The following is a 20,014-nucleotide window of genomic DNA, read 5'->3' on the forward strand; positions in this document are numbered from 1 at the left end:
AACTAGTAAAGCATAAAGGACAATCTGACATACAAAGAAATATATAGGGAAAAGTCAGTTGTGACTTTTGATAAAATGAAGACAAATACCTAAATCCCTCTGGAGCTGTGAAACAATTCTGAGTGCTCCAGCTTTGCATTTGGCTAATGGTTAAACGATATTTTAGGTCAGAAAACTTCCTGCAGTATATCCTTCCTTGCTGCAGTATATCATTCCTCCAAATTGTTGATATGTAGTCTTAAGGACCACCATTTTCCCTGAAGTATGAGGTGGTCCCCACTTGTATGACTTGAAGTACTTGGAAGTTTCATAGAAGTGTCAGTAAACTCCTGACAGCTGTATGCAGGAGTCATTTATGTTGGATCAGCAGAGCTAATCAAAACACTTTTCTTAAAAGGCTTTGACTTCAAAATGAAAACTTTCACATACGAATGGTAAATTTATGGTTTCACATTGAAAACAGAAACTCTTCCTAGTGTTTTTAGACTTTTTTAATATAAATTCTAAATTTTATCCAAAAAAGCAGAAAGATTTGTTTCACCAAAAGAACCACTTGAAGTAAATCTCATGCAAAACACATTTTAAAAATCCATATAAAATAATTGGCATTTTTACCAGTTTTTCTAATTCATCTAAACTTGAGATTGAGTGTGATTTATTGAGCTCAAAATGCATGTATACATTTGGATAAAGATAAAAGCTTTAATCATATGACTTTCCATTTTATTGAAATTTTAGGAACCTAACAATAATGAGTAAACCCAATACCATACACTGCCATCACAATTTGGTTACTCTATTTTAATGGCTCTACAGAGCTCTATTTAAATGAGAAAAGAACATTGTCTCTTATTTTTCACAGAAAACAGGACTAAATAATGCTGGGTTTTATACCAGCAGCACAAGGCTGCAAATTTCTACCTCCCTAGCATGAAGGCACATGCTATTGTAAAGAAGTACTGTGTTTACCTGAGTCTTTGCATTTATAGTTATATACATTTATTAAGTGTTGACTAAAAACGCCTAATCACAAAACTACATCATGCTCATAAAAAGAATTAATGTCTTGAGTGCATGTGCATTATTGAGACTTAGGGAAACTTTATTTTTTGACAGATGGTCTGACACCCACGTCAAGAAATTCATAATTCAATCTCAAAAAAAGTAAGGAAGAACATATGTGTTTGTTGGAAAAGAAAAAAAAAATTGTATCGATCATTATTCTGTCAGAGCAAGCACATATGGCAGTTCCATTTTCTATCACTTACCATTTACTTTCTATTTAAAATTCAAATGTCACTAGTCAAGGAAATAAGTTGGGTATTAAAACACAGAAAAGATTTAACTAAGAACAACCACTGCAAGAACTTTATAATAATTGTTCATGGAAATCAATGGCCATCCAATTAAATCAAACTTACTCATCCCATTCTATCCTTGCTTTTGTTTTCTTTACATGTTCCTCCCATTGGTAGTTACTGTTTTATGATTATTTCCCAACCATCTGTTGTCTTTCCTTGAGCCAAAATAATTTCCCTTTATAATTTCGTGAGTAATCATGTATGCATTATTTTCATGCAATTATATGTCTACTTACTAATCCTAACTCCTTATTCCTGTGTAAATACTCACCGAGTAACTGGAATGATTTGCTATTTAAATTTCTAGTGAACAGAAATCTATACGCAAAATTTCAAATTTCCAATTGTTATCTCTTTGCATTGTTATGAATGTAATGATAATTAAACATTTACTCTAATTCACATCTCCAGACACCAAAAGGCATGTGTAGGTTAGATGGATATAGATGCTGAATGAAAGGAAATGTGTATTGTATTAACAAACATAGTAAGATGCTGGACATCTTCAGAGATTACACTGGGACTGGGGAAACATAAAATGCAATTCTGAGCTTTTGACACTTGCAAAATAAATGTTTTTTTAAATGCATGAGAATACCATCTTTAAATCTTTGAAAGGAATTTGAAGGAGTATCTACATTTTGTAGATATTCCAATAAAGAGCCTCATAGTAATTTTTGTAAAAGGAGATATTTGCTGTAATCTAATATTCAGAATAAATTAAATTGATAGCAAATCAGAGTTCATTGCTAAAACAGTCTCATAAATAAGTCTATGCTGTTTATCTGATGTTGTTAATGGGAGAGGAAAGGATCAGAAATCTGGCTGTGATGGTTCTTATGCTGGGTTGAAGAACTGATCTCTTATCTCTGTTTCTCAAGACAAACAAGGCATGGTCAGGGCTTTGTAGATTAGCCAAGTGAAAGGGAGATGCAAAGCAACAGTGCTCTTACAACATCCCGTAGGACTTCCTTTGTAAATATAGCTGTAATTACTCTGAGCAGACAATTTGTAGCCCCAAAGCTCCTAGGAAGTGAAGAAGAGAGGTTTCCTGAATTCATACAGTTAGCGTCCTTTGGCTTTGTAGCCACATTGGCCTGGGAAAGATGTAGTCAACCTGGCCTGGATAAAATGCAGTAATGCCATATATTGCAAAAGGATTCCTGAAACATGGTTTGATTGTAAATGCACAGAAGTGACATGAAATTATTCTAAACAGGAGCAAATGTTGCCAGCACCATGTGGGATAACTACACCTAACTGGTTTGTGACAACCTGCAAAAAACACAAAAAAAAAATCAGCATTTTTTAGAAATTGCAATTCTAACTTGAGATAGCTGAGAATATTTTTCAGTGAGGAAAGCCTATTCACATTTGTTAATCATATCATTAAGGTATATCCATTCTGAAGGTATTAAACCAAATAGCTGGTATATTAATGATATATCATTGTTATCTAAAGTAGCTTTCCAGGTATGTTTAGATAACAATATGAAAATGTCTGAAAGATGTGCTGCACAAAGGCCCTTCCTTTTGTAATGCTTCTTAAAAAATCCTCAGATTAATAATATGTTAGAACAGCATTTATTCTGATTAGTGGTTTTAACATCAGAGCTAATGATGTAATCCCTTAGTTATGTATGCAATTACATATCTATCTCTTTTAGCTGGTTATAGGCAATATTCTCATTTTAAGAGCTTACATACAGCAAAGTAAAGGGTTGTTACACAGGCCTTTGTTAGTCCAAAAGGTAAATGTTTAAGAATTTGTTGTAACTTTCTTTATTCTTTCATTATGAAATAAAGTAGACAGGCTCTTACTGTCACCCACTCCGATTTGGTGCTCCCAGACAATAACAGCTTGGCATTAAAGTGCTTTTCAACCTTCTTATATGGATGTCAGTCAAATTTCATTGACTCAGTGTTCATTTTATTGTCATTTTCTTTTCCCTGGCTCTTTTGGGACATGCACATATTTAAATTATTCATTAAGGTAAATGCTTACCTGCCCTGCATTTAAGCAGAACTTAAGAAGGATTCTCCCCCTCCTTCTGTGCAACTCTGAAATTCTGATTTTATGTTCAGGTGTTGATATCTGTGCATAAAACTTTGTTGTCCATGTAATGGTCCTAATTCTTTGCATCACTTCATAAATGGTTTTCTTAATAATATGTCATCTAAATATGCCCTCTAATTTGTTCTGTTAGTTGCAGACTTCTAGGAGAGTAGTATTCTCCATTCAATTTTAGACCTTAGTTTTCTTAATTTCTTTTCTTTGAAGCTAGTGCACTTCTCAGGATGTTATGATTTTAAAGTTTATTCAATAAAACAGATGTTGTGTAGGTGCTGCTGGTAGGCAGTAGGTGCAGAGTTGGAAGTTCAAGGGTGTGAAATGTGTTTCCATGCTCATAATGTTATTTGCATCAATAGCAAAAGGTTCTAAAGAAGAATAAATAGTTTGTTCATCCTGGAAAGTATATATGTGATGTAGTGTAAGCCTCTAAAAAAGAAGGATGTCACTTTCGCTGACTAGAGGTATAATAGGCAATTTATTTACTATTTCCCTAAAAGGTGCAGTTTTCATTATCTATGTAATTAGCTAAATTCTCAGCTTAAAAAATACTGTTTTCACATCATCAGCACAACCTAGAACTGACACTAATCCAGTGGCAATGTGGCCCACAGTGCTACCGACAGAGCAACTACCTACCTCCTCCGACGGCCATCAGACGTGGAGAATGGCTTCTCTTGTGTTTACACTTCTTTCTTCCTGTCTGAAAAGGCTACTACATTATCCTTAGCACAAGCGAGATCAGATCCTGGTATACTCAAATGAATCTAGTATCCAGACTCTAATCATAGACTTAGGACGATTATAATTCAATACAGCCCTGTGAAAAAACCTGAGGAGGTTTAAGCTATTTCAAACTACCATACGCTCCATATAGTTATTAAATCCATGGAATCAATCAGATATTTTTTCCAAGCATAAAATAAATAAGACTACCTGAATTAGAGTTTTATTTCAAACAGCTATCATAACAATTAGTATTTTATGCTTTTCTGTTCTCTCTAATATGCCCACTTAATCATAACATTATTATTTTTTACCCACAACTGAAGTCAGAACTTAGATAACTGTGAAGCACTGACAAATTCAATATTTCTGAAGATGCTTCAGGCTGTTGGTTTTTCCTCCACTGCTGCATAACAAGCATCTAATACATTGGATTAATATATTTGAAAAAATTATGTGCATTTGTGCTGCCATAGCTAGAATCAGTTCTAGTAGCCAGCCAGGTGAATTTAACAGCTAGCAAGAGATTCTCTGCACGACGCTGCACTTTGCTGTGGAAATACAGATGCTCTTCATGTTCAAATCTGTCTTTATATAATAGGCTTTTGTGTGGCCGGAAAAATTCTTTATGCATGGGTGAGGCAAATGGCTTTCTTATACGAATATAGTACACATAGCATCCAATAGTAAAATTCATATTGTTGCCAATGGTACAAGCTCAACCCTATAAATGGTCTTATTTGTTGAGCTAATTAGTATCATAGAGACAAAGAGTACATGCTCAGGCTGCCTTTTTCTACTTCTTTTAATTGTATACTAATCAAATATTAAATCAAAAGTAACATCAAAACTTTATTTTGCAAAATATTATTTTTACTATTTCTATCCAGTAACTCTCCACAACCATCTTCCTTATGTGTCCTTTATTACCTTTTACAGGAATAGCAGTAGAACACAACAGTATTGATTCAATGCTCAAAAATATGTCTTGCAGCAAGTTGGGTTTTCTGTTGGCTTGCCAAAGGCTTTCTTAAGCCCCCACCCCCAGCAGTGCTAGCAACTAGATTGTCACTTAGGGAAAAAAAAACTTGTAAAGCAAAATCATGTTTGTGCTCTTTTAACCTTAAAAAAAAAGGGGGGAGGGGGAAAGAGCATTTTCTTACGCTGCTCAGTATATGGCATCCCTATAGCTGGAGATTCAAATCATGCTAAACAAAAGAAAATAGAATAAAAATAAAGAAAATGGAAAACATTAAGATGCAGGACACTATCTAGTACTTCACTTCACTCTGTACTATGTGACAGGAATTGTCAGCAGGCTGATCAGGCTCACAGTGGAAAAGTACTGTCTGCTTCAGCCAGCAAAAGCAGGAGTCCCCAGCTGTGTGGGGCTCTCGAGGTTGTCACCTAGACCTTACCTAATGTTTAGGATTTGCTTTGCAACTCGTATTCACCTCTGTTTTTATGCATGCACATGTGTAGGGGAAGGAAAAGGGACATACTTGTCTCTTACAGCAAATTCACATCAGTAACAAACTTTAGGCTTTTCCTGTGAGCATTAACAAACGCGCTCAACCTGTCGCAGAAGAAAACTTTCTTAAAATTTAAAAGCCTTAAAATGGCAATATAGACTTGTATTAAAAGCAGAAAAAAAAGATGATTTACAGTCCTATTTTATCAGGTGTGTTGACAATACAGAAGTGAGAAAGGTCAGTTTTTATGGTGCACTCGAGTACATTTTTACACTAGTTTCCTTCAGGGAGATCCATAGGCTAATCTTAGGACACTTGAGCTAGATGCATTGTCGAGGTACGCATGGAAGGATTTAGGTTCCTGCCAGCTTCATAAATTCGTCATTCATGTGGATACTCGAAACATATGAAATTTGTCATTTTATTAAAAAAACCAAACAAATAAAACCCACCAAAGACCTCTATTGTATAAGACCAGTCAGTACCTATCCCTCTGCCCAGGTAGTAGTTATCAACTGTGCCTTAGGTCAGCCCATTTCTCTTCCTTAATTACAGCAACTCAGGAAGTTGAATGTTGGGCAACATTATACAACTGTGGTTCAAATTTGTACGCATACTGCTTACAAGTATCCACACAGAAATTAATAGAATAAAGTAGCACGTACAAGAAATATATTTTATGATAATATATATTTTAAATACTTCATTCTTAAATCCTGCATACAAAAAATTTTAAAATGTCCAACCTGGCACATTATGCTGCACTGCAGATAAACTGTATGTGCATCATATAGGTGTCTGCACAAGAGTGAAGGAAGGAAGAGGAGAAAACGTGCCTCCATTCATCCTCTATTAATCTTTACATTTCTATGTTAAACAGTTACAGGATAAAATACAGTAAAATGGCCATGAAACTAGCTATCTGTCTTAAAGAAGGAGCAGAAGATAGGTAACCTTTGTGAAGTGCTCTGAAATTGGAAAATTACGGGAGGCTCAGGTTTACTGATATAATTTAACACATGCAAAGGCTTGTAGGTAAAGACTATCTCCTACTGAAGTGTTCCTTGATGCAGTTTCAATATTGATATAGTTATAATTTAAATACACAATTATTTTTATTTATATTAATAACATGATTAATATTCACTTTCCTAACAAAGCATTCAAAGCCTTAATTGTACATGCTTATCACAAGAATAACAGGTAGCAAAAGATTTCCATTGTAATGTGTCTAAAGTAGTCAAGCAATTTCCTATCCTCTGCCTTTAAGTGTTATGTTTGTGTCTGCCTTTCTTGTCTTTCCTGAGAGCCTGTGTGCACAGAGCATTGAAATGTAATGTCATGCAATACATACCAACTAACGTAGCATCAGATCAGGTGCCAGGCGCAGTAGTGAGCGGCTCCACACCACCCTTGCGTTTTCCCTGCAAGAGCTGACCTGTATCTCTGTTCTGCAATGTCCACGTTAGACATATTCTTAATCTAAAGATCAGGTATACAAACACACATCTCTGTTATTTTTACTGTGTACTGCTTAGACTTCTGCTGTGTACTGGTTTAAACATAAAATTCCTTTCTTAGAAACCCTTATAATGCAGTAGAGCCCTTAGTTAATTGAAGTCAGTTAGCAGGCTTTTTAAGACTAATCTCTGCTATGTACTTACCAAACATATCAGGATACTATATTCACAGAGTGAAGCTGATACTGTCATTCATTATTTATTACTTCACATTAGACTAATTGTTCCATTGAAATCAGAGTTCTAGCTGTCATGAAAAAAACAGTCATTTGCATCTTTTTCTGGGAAAGGCAGGATTAATGTCATCAAACACTTACTTAGAAATTCTTCTACTCGGAGTCTTTAATTCAATGCAATATAATTTACACAGTAAGAAACAACTTATAAAGACTCCAGAACAGAAGTGGCCAAAACATTTTACTCATTAGCAAATGCCTACTTCTGCAACTTGCCTCTTGAAGGGGAACTTGATACACTTGAAACACTTAGACATCTTACATTTGAAACTGCGCGATAACTACTCAAAATCATTGTCTTCGGGCTGTTCTGTTTTTTTCTAATGTGCTGAGAATGCTATGAGCCAAAAAAATACACAAATGAAATGCCACATTTTTACAGGGACACAAGCATTTATAGGAAGAATACACTCCTTATGACTGGAGAAGAATAGCGTATGTGCATTATATATATACACAGCTATCTAACCCAAAAAGGGAAGATGAGTAACACTGTAAAAAATCTTATATTAAAAATAAACATGGTCTTCAGATGCTCATAAAGCAGTGTGTTTTGGCATAAAATTGAAACAAAACCCCAGCTTGACTCTGTATCGATCCAAGTCCTGGAACTGAAGAAAACTTGGATTGACATCAGACCAGTATTTGGTAGAACAGTATTGCCAAAATAATATTTTAAATAACACATTTGTTGTTGCTCATGAGAAAGAAGGCATGAAGAGGTCCAGGTTTTCATCTGTGTACAGAAACCTCCAGTTCAGGTCTGATTTTATTTTCTGTTTGCATAGGAATGTGATAGTTGCTCGTCAGCATCGCAGAGCACTGCATGGTTCAGCAGGATTTCTTCCTAAAGGAATGGCTGACAAAGGCTGGATGAATAGAGGCGTTTTCACATACACTGGCAGAAACCTGCAAAAATCTTGGCTGAACTATCTAGGGCTGGCAATGGCCATTAGTCTCTCACTTACATGAGCACTAAAGCTCTATTAATGAGTGCTTTTTCGCACACATACACACAGTAGCACTTCCAAGCACTTTGGCATTGGAATTTGTATTATCGTTGGGGGGGGAGGGGGAGGAGGTCAAAAGTATCCCGGCAATCAAAACCTCAGGGTATTTCTGTGCTATTTAACTTCAAATTTTTGTGAGTGTCGTGACAGATTTTTTATTATTATTATATGACTAAGACATAAGCATGCTGCTGCAGCTCTTTATTGCTACATCTCCCTCACCCATTAAACTGTAAATCTCCTTGAATGATGTCAAAGCTGTTTCTCAGATGTTATATGGAGACTAAAAATACAGATTGCTGATCAGGGGTCCTCTCCCTGTCCTGCTTCTCCATCTCCCTATACCGGATACACAGTGTCATGCCAGTGTTCAATATTTCCCAGTTTGAAGCACCAGTTTCATTGCCCTCTAACAGCAAACTTGAATTCAGTTGTTTTCAGTATTCCTATGGCCAATTTGCAGGAGAGCTGCTCCCTCTGCTGAGTTTTCTGTCGATCGTCACCGGCACCTGATGTCCTTCCTCACTATGCTGGGTCCCAGCCCAGACTGGAATGTGGGTCTCTCTGCCGAAGATCTCTGTACCAAGGACTGCGGCTGGGTTCAGAAAGTCGTTCAGGATTTAATACCCTGGGATGCTGGCACAGACAGTGGTGTTACCTATGAGGTATGTGGACGATTTGTAATATATTCAAAACATAGAGTTCACTTTAAAGCAGTGAAGCAAGCAAGCTATTTGATCCATGGTAATGCCTTTATATTACTCTAGTAAAAATTTTGCTTAGAGCGAATTAAAGCTCGTTTAGACAGATGCTAGCTACAGTTACTGTTGGTCATTGTGTCTGAATTCCTTGAGTGTTATTATTAATGGAATAATATTACATTCACCTGGGATATTATTATATTCACCTATTAAATAAATGGAGGAGTTAGTTTGCTCAAAACTAAGTATAAAGGTGTCCAAGCCCTTTGATACAAATCTGTGTGCCATCAGCAGCCACATCAACTCAAGTTTTCCACTGTTTCAACCCAATGCCAACTATTCTGCTTGGCACAGAAAACTGAACTATTCCTTACAGCAGGGATTGAAACTCTGGACTTCTCATCACTACAAGACTCTAAAATCATCCATTTTCTCTGTCTCCATTACTCTCTCAGTCTAAGAAGAGATTCGCATCATCCTCAGGTGAAGTCCTCTTTTTGATCAAATGAGTTATGTAAAATTGGGTTCGGTCTCCAGAGATGACAAGTGTACCTACACTATGTGGCTACATAGACAGCATAGACAGCTGAAGTTAGGCAAGATTAGTCACATCCTCAAATACCACACATATTCCATATACCACACGTATTTTCAAATGACAGAAGAAGGTTGGTTTTTTTAATTCAGACCCAGTCTCTTTAGAACCTAAGGAATTTCTCCACTTATAATGCAGCTCCAGAGGCATATTGAATAATTTTTCTCTATTAATGTAGTTACCTCACCACACAACAAGGCATACATCTTTTTGTGAACGCAGCTTCAGGGTTGAATCCCAAATTGTTAGACTTGCTGACAAAAAACCCCAACACCTTACCATTAAGTATGAATGTACCAACTTCATCTTATATTGGAATTTTCCAATTTAGCATTTTAGAGAAGTTTTAATTTCTGGAGATGAATTATATTATTAATAATAATTATTAGTTTCTATTTTAACATTTTTTTTCTTTTTGATTGCAGTCTCCTAACAAACCTACAGTACCTCAAGAGAAGATAAGACCACTTACAAGCTTAGATCATCCCCAAAGTCCATTTTATGATCCAGAAGGAGGATCTATCAAGCTGGTAGCCAGAGTTGTCATTGAAAGAATTGCACGCAAGGTATAATATATATATAAAAAAATTCTTAAGCAAGCAAAAAACCTCACTTCATAAATGAAAAAACCAATCCTTCCTGTCCCCTCCCCCTAAATCTACGCTCCTTAACCTACCCACAACAAAGATAATGGCAGAAGAGAACTAAAACTGTTTCTTAGATTTAAAACTGTCTTAAGGTATTATTTCTCCTATTTCTGGTAATTGCTGCATCTGCTCAATTGGGGCTTTTTTTTTTTAAAGTATTAAGAATTAGAAGAGAAAAAAGTGCTGCAGATGCAATAATGCCTCACAGTATACTGTTTTAGCCCCTCTTGCTGCATACATGTATGAGTTTCCTATATCCAATCTCCACAATAATTTTTTTGCAGGGGGAGCAATGCAATATCGTACCTGATAACATAGATGATATTGTGGCAGACCTAGCACCAGAGGAAAAAGAAGAAGGTACTTTTTAAATTAGTTTGTGCTGTACTAATTTATATTTTGTTCCATTCTCCACTGTCATTTCTAGATAAAGACAAAACGGACTTAGGAGCAGAAGTCCCACACAGTGCCAAAAAGTGATTTAGGTTTTCATCTTTTCTGCTATCTGCTATTAGCCTTCCCTTACACAGCATAGAAATTGCATGTATACCTGGAAGATGACAATAACAATAAAAGCAGTAAGAGAAGCCTTTTAGTGTTCAGATAAAAAGATTTTTTTTTTTCCTTTGGGTTGAAAACGGACAAGATAGAGTGCAGGAGAAAAGAATGTGTCCTATTAGCATCTAAAGTAATCACCAGCCAAGTAAAGAGAAGCAAATGGAGAACAATCTATTTTTAATGTTCACTGCCTTTTCTTACTTTTTAGATGATACTCCTGAGACCTGCATATATTCAAACTGGTCCCCATGGTCAGCCTGCAGCTCTTCTACCTGTGAAAAGGGCAAGAGGATGAGGCAGAGAATGCTTAAGGCTCAGCTGGACCTCAGTGTGCCCTGTCCAGATACCCAAGATTTTCAGCCATGCATGGGTCCAGGCTGCAGTGATGAAGGTAATCAAGAGGAAATGGTGGAGGAGAAGAACACCTTGTAGTGTTTACTTTTCCTTTAAAGTTCTTAAAGCTGCTGGTTGCTGTATGATTTGGGTTATGGCAAACAGAAGAATAATTGCTGAAGAATACGAATCAAAGCCATCTCTGGTCAATACTGCAGTTCATCTGAGCGGGTGCATGAAGTACACAGAAGTATAAAGGAAAGGAGTAAAGTAAGAAACAGAGGAGAGGATAGAATGTGAGAGGCAGCATAAAAGTGATACTGCACACAAATGGGCAACTTGATGATCTTACAGGTCTTTTCCAACCTTAGTGATTCTGTGAACTGCAGATTTATCAGTAAATATGTTAATATTAGCAATTGAAATTGGTCTCTGTATTTTAGATGGTTCCACTTGCATGATGTCTGACTGGATTACATGGTCCCCCTGCAGTGTTTCCTGTGGGATGGGAACGCGATCTAGAGAGAGATATGTAAAACAATTCCCTGAAGATGGCTCTATGTGCAAAGTGCCTACTGAAGAGACTGAGAAATGTATTGTAAATGAGGAATGTTGTAAGTATTTTATTTAGCTTTGTAAAATCCAGCCAATAGCAGAAGGACTGCCCAAAACATTTTTTATATGAGCTCCACTAGTGAATGATTTTCTTTGTCCATTTTGAATAGCCCCTAGCAGCTGCCTTGTCACTGAATGGGGAGAGTGGGATGAATGCAGTGCTAGCTGTGGCACGGGGATGAAGAGACGACACAGAATGATCAAGATGACTCCCGCTGATGGATCCATGTGCAAGGCAGAAACTACAAAGGCAGAGAAATGCATGATGCCTGAATGCCGTAAGTGTCCATGAGTTTATCTCCTCTGCTATAGAGGCATCATTTCTGAGACATTGCTCCATCACACAAAGAATATAGCTAAACCAGAAGCAATGTTGCTTTTTCTTGTTCTCCTTAAAATTAGATCCCTTAGGGAATGTACATTCAATGCCATGTTCACCAACAGAATGAGAGTGTTGGTAAAAAATATTCAGTGATATGCTGTATTACCCATACAGTGATGTGTATATTAGCAAGCCATACATAAGTAACTCTAATTTATGGAGTATGGGGTATATTTAATCATAAGGCTAGAATAAAACAGTGCCCTCTCCTTTTAGCCATGAACAGTTCAGAAATTGAGGTGCTCATTTTGTGCAGTCAGCCAGTCTCACCCTTACTGTGACTATTGTTTTTAATTTCCTAAGAAATGTTACGATTTTCATCAAAGACAGAAAGAATTAAGTTTAAAAATATTTTTGGTAGATAAAACGCAGAAGTATCACATTTTAGACTATATCAGTTTGACATCCAGTTCTGTCCACTGCAACAGTGGAAGCACTGGCACTCTACAGATATGAATAAGGTATAGAAAAAGATAGCAAAAAAAAGGTATTAAAACCAAGCAAACCTTTCAATTTAATACAGTATTTTCTGAGCTTCTTCAGCAACATCATTCAGCTGATGTGATTCTTTTTGTCCAAAGTAACAACAAAGTATAATTGGTTGATGACAGATAAAAAAGTGTATTTTCCACCTGTATCATTTTCAAAATGTATACCTTCATAATTTATGTATTACAAGAATTCATTACCTTTTTATTTTCATAATAGATACCATCCCCTGTCTACTCTCTCCTTGGTCTGAATGGAGTGACTGCAGTGTAACATGTGGGAAGGGAATGAGAACACGGCAAAGGATGCTGAAATCTGCTGCTGAGCTTGGAGATTGCAATGAGGAGCTGGAACAAGCAGAAAAATGCATGCTGCCCGAATGCCGTAAGTGCGGAAAACTCTCTGGAAAGAGGAGGCTAATTATGAGTGTCAGTCTATGGCTCAAAACTCTATCACCATTTTTTCGCATCACTTCTTAGATACAGGTGATATCAACTGTGGATTTTTTTTATTTTTTTTGTATTATTATTATCGTGCACTTTCAGCTATTGAGAGCTGGAATACGACCATGTCTTAATTTCAGCTTGCCTTACTTAACCCTATGCTGATGACTGATATTGCTTTGGGTATACCGTTTCTGCATATTTAACACACTACAACTTCAGGCAACAGTTTGCACACTTCCCAAGAGTAAGTAAGTCATAATTATAAAACCTATTTTTTATTCAAAGGCAGAATGTGTGCTAGGAAGGAAGGATTAAAATCACCTGTGTGACTCTTTTAGCTCACAGAAAGAGCACAAAAGAGGCTTGCTCCATCTTTGATACATCTCTGAACTGTACCGTAGCCTTTTTACTGATCTACATCCCTTTGCAACCTGGAATATCATATGAGCCAGTGGATGGTGTGGAGACAGCTCCGTTGATTTTTTACCTTACCCCACTAAAATCCCCCACTTCTTGGGTGGTGCGAATTTCTACTTGCTTTGCAGTCTTTGTGGAGCGTGATAGCCTAAGGCGATGCTGAACGAGTAAGATATGATTGCTTTTAGTGTCCTGTTGCCAGCTGGTCTATGAGGCTTTATAACCAATTACATTATTTTTCACAGAAAGTATTGGTTAAAAAGGCTTTTACACTGTAATTTGCTAATTCAGCTTTTCTTAAATAACGTGAAATATCATTTTGATTACTATTCACTGGGGCTGTAAGTTTTAAGCAGTGCTGAAAGATGAAAACTTTTAAAACATAATGGTATTAAGTGAATCTTACTTATTGTATAATACTACCAGTAAAGCAAGGCTTAGATCTCAGAGATACCAGATTCTTTGTAATTATAACTCAATTTTTAACAGCTTTTCATTATAAAACAGACATATGGGTGGGGAAATTGAAGAAGTCACAGGAGAATTATTTACGTTCTTCGTAATTTTAGTGATTTGCCAGCACCACTCTTGAAAAAGAAATTAAGGAAAGTGTTAAATAATATTTCTGCTAGAAATGGACTCACAAAATTTTGACAGGTAGCCTCACAATATTTGCTGAAAAGACTGGAGGCTTAACTTGCATTCATATATTTAGGATGCAAAAACTCATTAGGCACATCTGTGTGTTTCTTCTTGACCTTATGTTTAGATCTCACAGCTTTCATGTAATATTTCTCATTCTTTGCAGCCATTGACTGTGAACTAACAGAGTGGTCCCAGTGGTCCGAATGCAATACCTCATGTGGAAAAGGCCATATGATAAGGACAAGAATGATTAAAATAGAACCACAGTTTGGAGGAACAGCATGCCCAGAAACCGTCCAACGTACAAAATGTCGAGTAAGGAAATGCCTGAGAGGCCCAGGTATGGAAAAAAGGCGCTGGAAAGAGGCACGGGAGAAAAGGAGAAGTGAACAAGCGAAAAAAAATATAGATAGTGAGCAATATCCAGGTGAGCGTGAAACCATTTTTTAGCATTCTTATGTCTATTTGTCTTTTCTGCATAACAGGAGTATGTGAGCAGCTCCACTTCGTGCTGCCCGAACATTTCCAGCATTTCAGTCTAGGGAAAGTTTTAGCAATAAAGTAAAGCATAACCACTTTCAGTGTTTGCCTGTCACCAAAAATATGTGACCTAATTTAGGGCACAATGGAGAAAGGCTCACATCTGTCCATATCCCACCGCTGAAAATATTTTAGCTTCTTCACTACAAAGTGTAGAATGTGAAAAAATCTAGAATTTAGACTTGGCAAAGGACTGATTGCAATTACTGCAGACCTGGGTGATAATCTTTGCATCCAGTTACCTTTGAAAGTATTTGTTCCTGGATCCAATGCTGAATTTCAAAACTGAATTGATTTCTACCTCAATAATCTGATTCAGACTCAGATTGCTCTGAGAGATCTGCTCAGACTGCTTTTTCAATAAGGGACAGTATTATCAAGCACTGGTGCCTCAGATCAATAAAACAAAACTTGTGGTATAGTTTACATTATCTGGATATTAATTACTGCTAAGTTGTGGTTCACGTTTGTCTGACATTTAACAGTTTCTTAATTTTATCTGTCTTTTATAGTGCAGACAGTAAATTTCTTTTCTAATACATTTTTTCAGTGTTTGACAAATGCACCTTGATTGTACTTAACTGGGGTTTCTTAACTCCTACTGTAATAAACTAAGCAATATGCTATCTTAGAGTCAGAAGATGCAAGTGTGCACACCTGCATAGTAGTACACATACTGAGATATGTAGGCTAGACTGAAATACTAAAAACTTAATCAAATTACTTATTTTTTCAGTTTGTAGGCTGAAACCATGGACTGCTTGGACAGAGTGTTCTACGCTCTGTGGAGGTGGAATTCAGGAACGCTACATGATGGTAAAGAAGAGGTCCAAAAGTACTCAGTTTACTAGTTGCAAAGACAAAAAGGAGCTAAGAGCATGTAATGTTCATCCTTGTTAACAAAACACAAGGCTTCCAAGTGATGCACTCTGAGCTAAATGGAAAGTCAACCTTGGTTTGGTTTTTAAAACAAAAAAAATATGAAGTGTATATTAGTTTTCATTTTTGCAGTGTGGTTTGCTTTTTAGTCTTGCTGGTGCAAGAAATATATTTTATAAATATTTCCTCACAGATTTATGCTGAGAGTAAATCTTTGGTACTCCAGCCAGCCCTTAATGCATAAAAATAGTAAGTCATTATGAGTCATTTAACTAAAATACAGACATATCTGTGGACATGGAATAGCCATATAGAAATACTGCTTGTAAAGACATGGGATGCATGCATATTAACATAACTAAGTTAAAGTGACATGTTTCATATGTGGGAGGATTCGTCTCTCGATTTTGAAAATCCAAAGCAGTGCCTACGTGATTACACAACTATGCCAAGGAGTAATTTCAGTAATGCTGGTTCAATGATATTAAAGGTGCATGTTTACCTTTTTACGCTGTTGGGTTAAGCTGATAGTTATAATAATTATCCTATGTACTTTTCTTCACATGGATGCTACAGTCCATGAAAAACGGTCTTTGTTTCTTTAAAACTTAAAAAGGAAATGATTTGTGCAGCTCAATAGTGATGTCTGCCCACTACATAGTCACAGTCAAAACAGCACACAAAGAAAATGTGTGAATGCCATGATATATTTAGATGCTGTATTCTTATATTGGGTCTCTCCACTGCCTCTCAAAATGGATACAGAACTAATAGAAATTGGTCCAAACACAGGGAGTCACAACAGCTGTGTCACAGGACTTGCACATGACAGACAATAAAAAATTAGGTTCAGTTTCGTGAGGTTGTTAATAGGTGAAGAGAAAAAGAGGTTTATAATATGACAAAAGTGGTAGAGAAAAGGTGAGCCAGGTTCTCATGCATCCCTTATAACAAACAAAGGGAAGGGAGCCTCTGAAATGAAACAATGACAGCCTCTCAAGGTATTAATTACAGATTGCCACAAGAATATATTCACAGCAGTGTCATTTATGGTTTTTTACTCAGAGTATAGCAGGATCTAAAATTACCACATTTATGAGAATTACTCATTTGTAGATATACTAGCCAGGATAAATGTCTTCCCTGACCACTTGAGCGATCAACAAACTGCCTGAGGTTAGAAAATAGCTCCTCACCATTCTAATTCTTCTGCTATTTTATACCGCCTCCTGCAGAGTTTAGTGCTCATCCCTATGTGTCACCAGGTGTAGGACCAGCAAGACCTTGGGCTTCACTTGCTATTGGAATATAATACTGTCCTGTAAGCTTAACAAGTTAACATTAAAGATGAGAGATGAAGGGGATGGGTTATCTTTTGGTTCAGGAAAGGCAGCATACACCTATGTCTCTACATAAGTAATAACAATGCACTGAAAATAAAGACTGTTGATGCTGACTTTTAAAACAAGCTTGAGAGAAATGAATGGAGAAAAATGTATTTTATAGTCTCTTTAAACCAGCCTTAAGTAATTTACTCACTTCCTTAACACTTGGTCACAATCCTGAGAACCTGACACCCAGGTTTTAAGTGTCCACATTTGATGTGAACCACAACCCAGTGAGGCTGTTCAACTTCACCACCACTACCCTGGGAATCCTCTCATTACCTCCCTGTACCTGAACAGGCTAGACAGGCTGGCTGCATTACATTGTGGGGGTTTTCATCAACATTTCTCCACTGAACACTGCAAGGGCTGCTCAGGACTTCCACAGCTGTCACATCCCACCCCCTCAAGGTATTTTACAGATTTTTTTTAGACTTAGAATGAAGGGAGGGCCAGGGAAATAATGGAACCAACCGCAGTGTTTAGCCTCTCCCGCCGCTGCTAAATGAAATGGGTACAAGCCCATAGTGAACCAAACCAGGAGGGGAAAAAAAAACAAAAACCAAGGTTTAATGCTAAAACCAAACACTTTACATTTTGCACAGCTTGGCTCATTTAATAATATTAATTCAGATAGTTTACCTCCTTGTGCCTGTTGAAAAATTCTGCAGTTTATGTCTCTATAGCACTGTCATTACAGTGTAGCAGCAAGACTGTCCCTAAGTAACCTGTTTATGACCTTACTTTGCATATTACCCTTTTATCACCAAAAAAACCCAACAAAAAACAGTGGAATGATACAGATACTGGAGGAGTGACCAGCTGCGCACATTTCAGGTGAAGAAACAGATGGCTGCAGAGAAGGGCTACAGTGATTAATGCCAGGGGCTCAGCCATGGCAAAGCTACGTGTGCAATCAAGACCCACACACCACCTACCTTTGTGAGCCGCTCTTGCTGAGCCTGACAGAGGCTATCCCAGCTGAGGCTAATCATTCAAAAAATAACCTTTGACTATGAAATGTGTGACAGAGTTGTTTCTGTAGGCTTGGATCTGTGAGAGCTTGGGGCAGAGGGAGCAGAAGAAGAAAGTTTCTCCTGAACAGGAAAAATGCTATGAGTTTATGGACTATATTTTAATCTCATCAAACCTTACTTTACCCTTGTGTTCAAGGTAATCTTGCAAAACCGTGCCTGTTTCTGCATATAATCAATTAAAAATAATGTTATTTTCATTTTCATGTTTGTTCCAGTTCATCAAGCTGTTTTGTCTTTTAATTACTCCCTTTGCCAAAGGCTACATAGTCCAAATACACCTTTAGGTATGTAGGAAATACACAATAACTTTCTGAACATGCCCACAAAAATGTCCATTAAAACAATTTGGCATTCCTTTCACTGTGGTTCTTAGTAATGTGATTCTCCGTATACTTTATTTTCTCCTAGAAGGCTGTTCAGTGTGATTTCCAGTCATTTCTCTTAGGCTCATTGAAGTTATGAATGTTGGAAATTTTTTTTTTTCCCTGCCTTGTTAATACATGCAATGACAACGTAGATTGCACTGGGTCAGAAATGTGTGATCATTCCTGCTTACATTCAGCTTTTCACACTGTTTTTCTGTTGAAACATTTTACAAGTCACTTGTCTTTCTTCTAACTTGATACAAAAGAAATATTTAAGCTTGTTACATTTTGTAAAAAAAAACCACAAACAAAAACAAATGAAGAAAAAATAAGAGGTTGATTTTCTATTCAGAAAAAAAGCTCTGATATACAATAAGTAGAAGTATTGCATTGTTACTGTAAACTTTCTAGTAGTGTAATAGCCACTGATTACCAGTCAATAAAAGTGAGAACTGTTATCTCTCTTATCTCCTGAATAATACTGCTGAATTGAAAGCACAGATATCACTCCAGTTTTGTAGACCTCAACTATCAGATTTTAGTATTGTGTGTATGGGTTTTTTTCTAACATACAAACTGTAGAAGCTTTACACATAATAAAAAAGAAAAGTTAGGGGCTTTACAAATGTACAGTAGGATTCTGTGTGTGCAGCATACAATTTGAACAAAAATTTTGTTTGATTGCATTTTTAGATTTCCTTCATTGTTTTTGTTTGCTGTGGAATTATGAAAAAGCTACCATGAATATTTCTTACCAAAGTCTTGTGTAGATGTTTTGTAGCTGTCTGGCTAACACATTATTATTATTATTTTGGAATAAAGACATCTTTACTATGAAGTTTACACTTGTGTGAGATTCTGTTCAACTAATATGATTATGTACACCAAAAAAACCCCCACACTTATCAATATAAGGAGTCAAGTCACACTCTTATTTACATTTTACTCCTGTTCAAGCTAACGGGATTATCTGGAGAGAGCTGATTTTACTAGAACCAGTCATTCTTTCCACTTGGAAGTTATTTTCATTAAGGTATTTGTCAAACAGTTTGTTGTTCTTTAGAAATCACGGGGTAACTTAGGGTCATTACTCCAATTACCCTGTATTATTCTCATGCTGCTTTTGTTGCTGTTAGTTTTTAATAAAAGAGAAACTATTTAAAAGATCACGTTTTAAAGCCTGGTGATACATGAATGGAAAAATTGTTAAAAATAAGCTTTCAAAACGTCTGAGATTTTGTGAAACTTTCAACTGATACTTTGTGCTACTAGCAGACTACTTAGGTACACTGCGAGTGAGTACGTCACTGATAATTACACAGAAAAGTACAGCAGTTAGGGGGAGCCACTCAGCAAAGCTGCTGCTGTAGAATTGTGACTATAAGTAACATCTTGCAGCCAGCTAGAAGTGGCCAGCACGGTCATGAAAAAACCCTATTCTAAAACTAAAGCGTAACAAGGCTGAGGTGGACCTAGAGGTAGTCACCTGGAGATGACAAGGTAGGAGTTGCTTACCAATAATTTAAGGCAGAGTCTGGTCCAATAAAACTCCATTGGCACTTAGAAAAATGCCCAGTACTTCCA

At 36.7% G+C, this 20,014-nt stretch overlaps 1 protein-coding gene across 1 annotated transcript in view; it reads left to right on the forward strand.

Annotated features, from left to right (window-relative positions):
* The window catches only part of SPON1 (spondin 1), a 193,549-nt gene extending 174,286 nt beyond the window's left edge, over nt 1-19,263 (forward strand). The window contains exons 8-16 of the mRNA XM_009816395.2: nt 8,860-9,061; nt 10,118-10,258; nt 10,624-10,699; nt 11,106-11,288; nt 11,674-11,844; nt 11,956-12,123; nt 12,936-13,100; nt 14,388-14,651; nt 15,501-19,263. Of these exons, the coding sequence (XP_009814697.1) occupies nt 8,860-9,061; nt 10,118-10,258; nt 10,624-10,699; nt 11,106-11,288; nt 11,674-11,844; nt 11,956-12,123; nt 12,936-13,100; nt 14,388-14,651; nt 15,501-15,664 (1,534 nt within the window). The 3' untranslated portion in view covers nt 15,665-19,263. The remainder of the gene's footprint in view (nt 1-8,859; nt 9,062-10,117; nt 10,259-10,623; nt 10,700-11,105; nt 11,289-11,673; nt 11,845-11,955; nt 12,124-12,935; nt 13,101-14,387; nt 14,652-15,500) is intronic.
* The last annotated feature ends 751 nt before the right edge of the window (nt 19,264-20,014 follow it).

This window comes from Gavia stellata, chromosome 17 (assembly GCF_030936135.1).
Source record: "Gavia stellata isolate bGavSte3 chromosome 17, bGavSte3.hap2, whole genome shotgun sequence".
In the NCBI taxonomy this organism is placed as follows: Eukaryota; Metazoa; Chordata; class Aves; order Gaviiformes; family Gaviidae; genus Gavia; species Gavia stellata.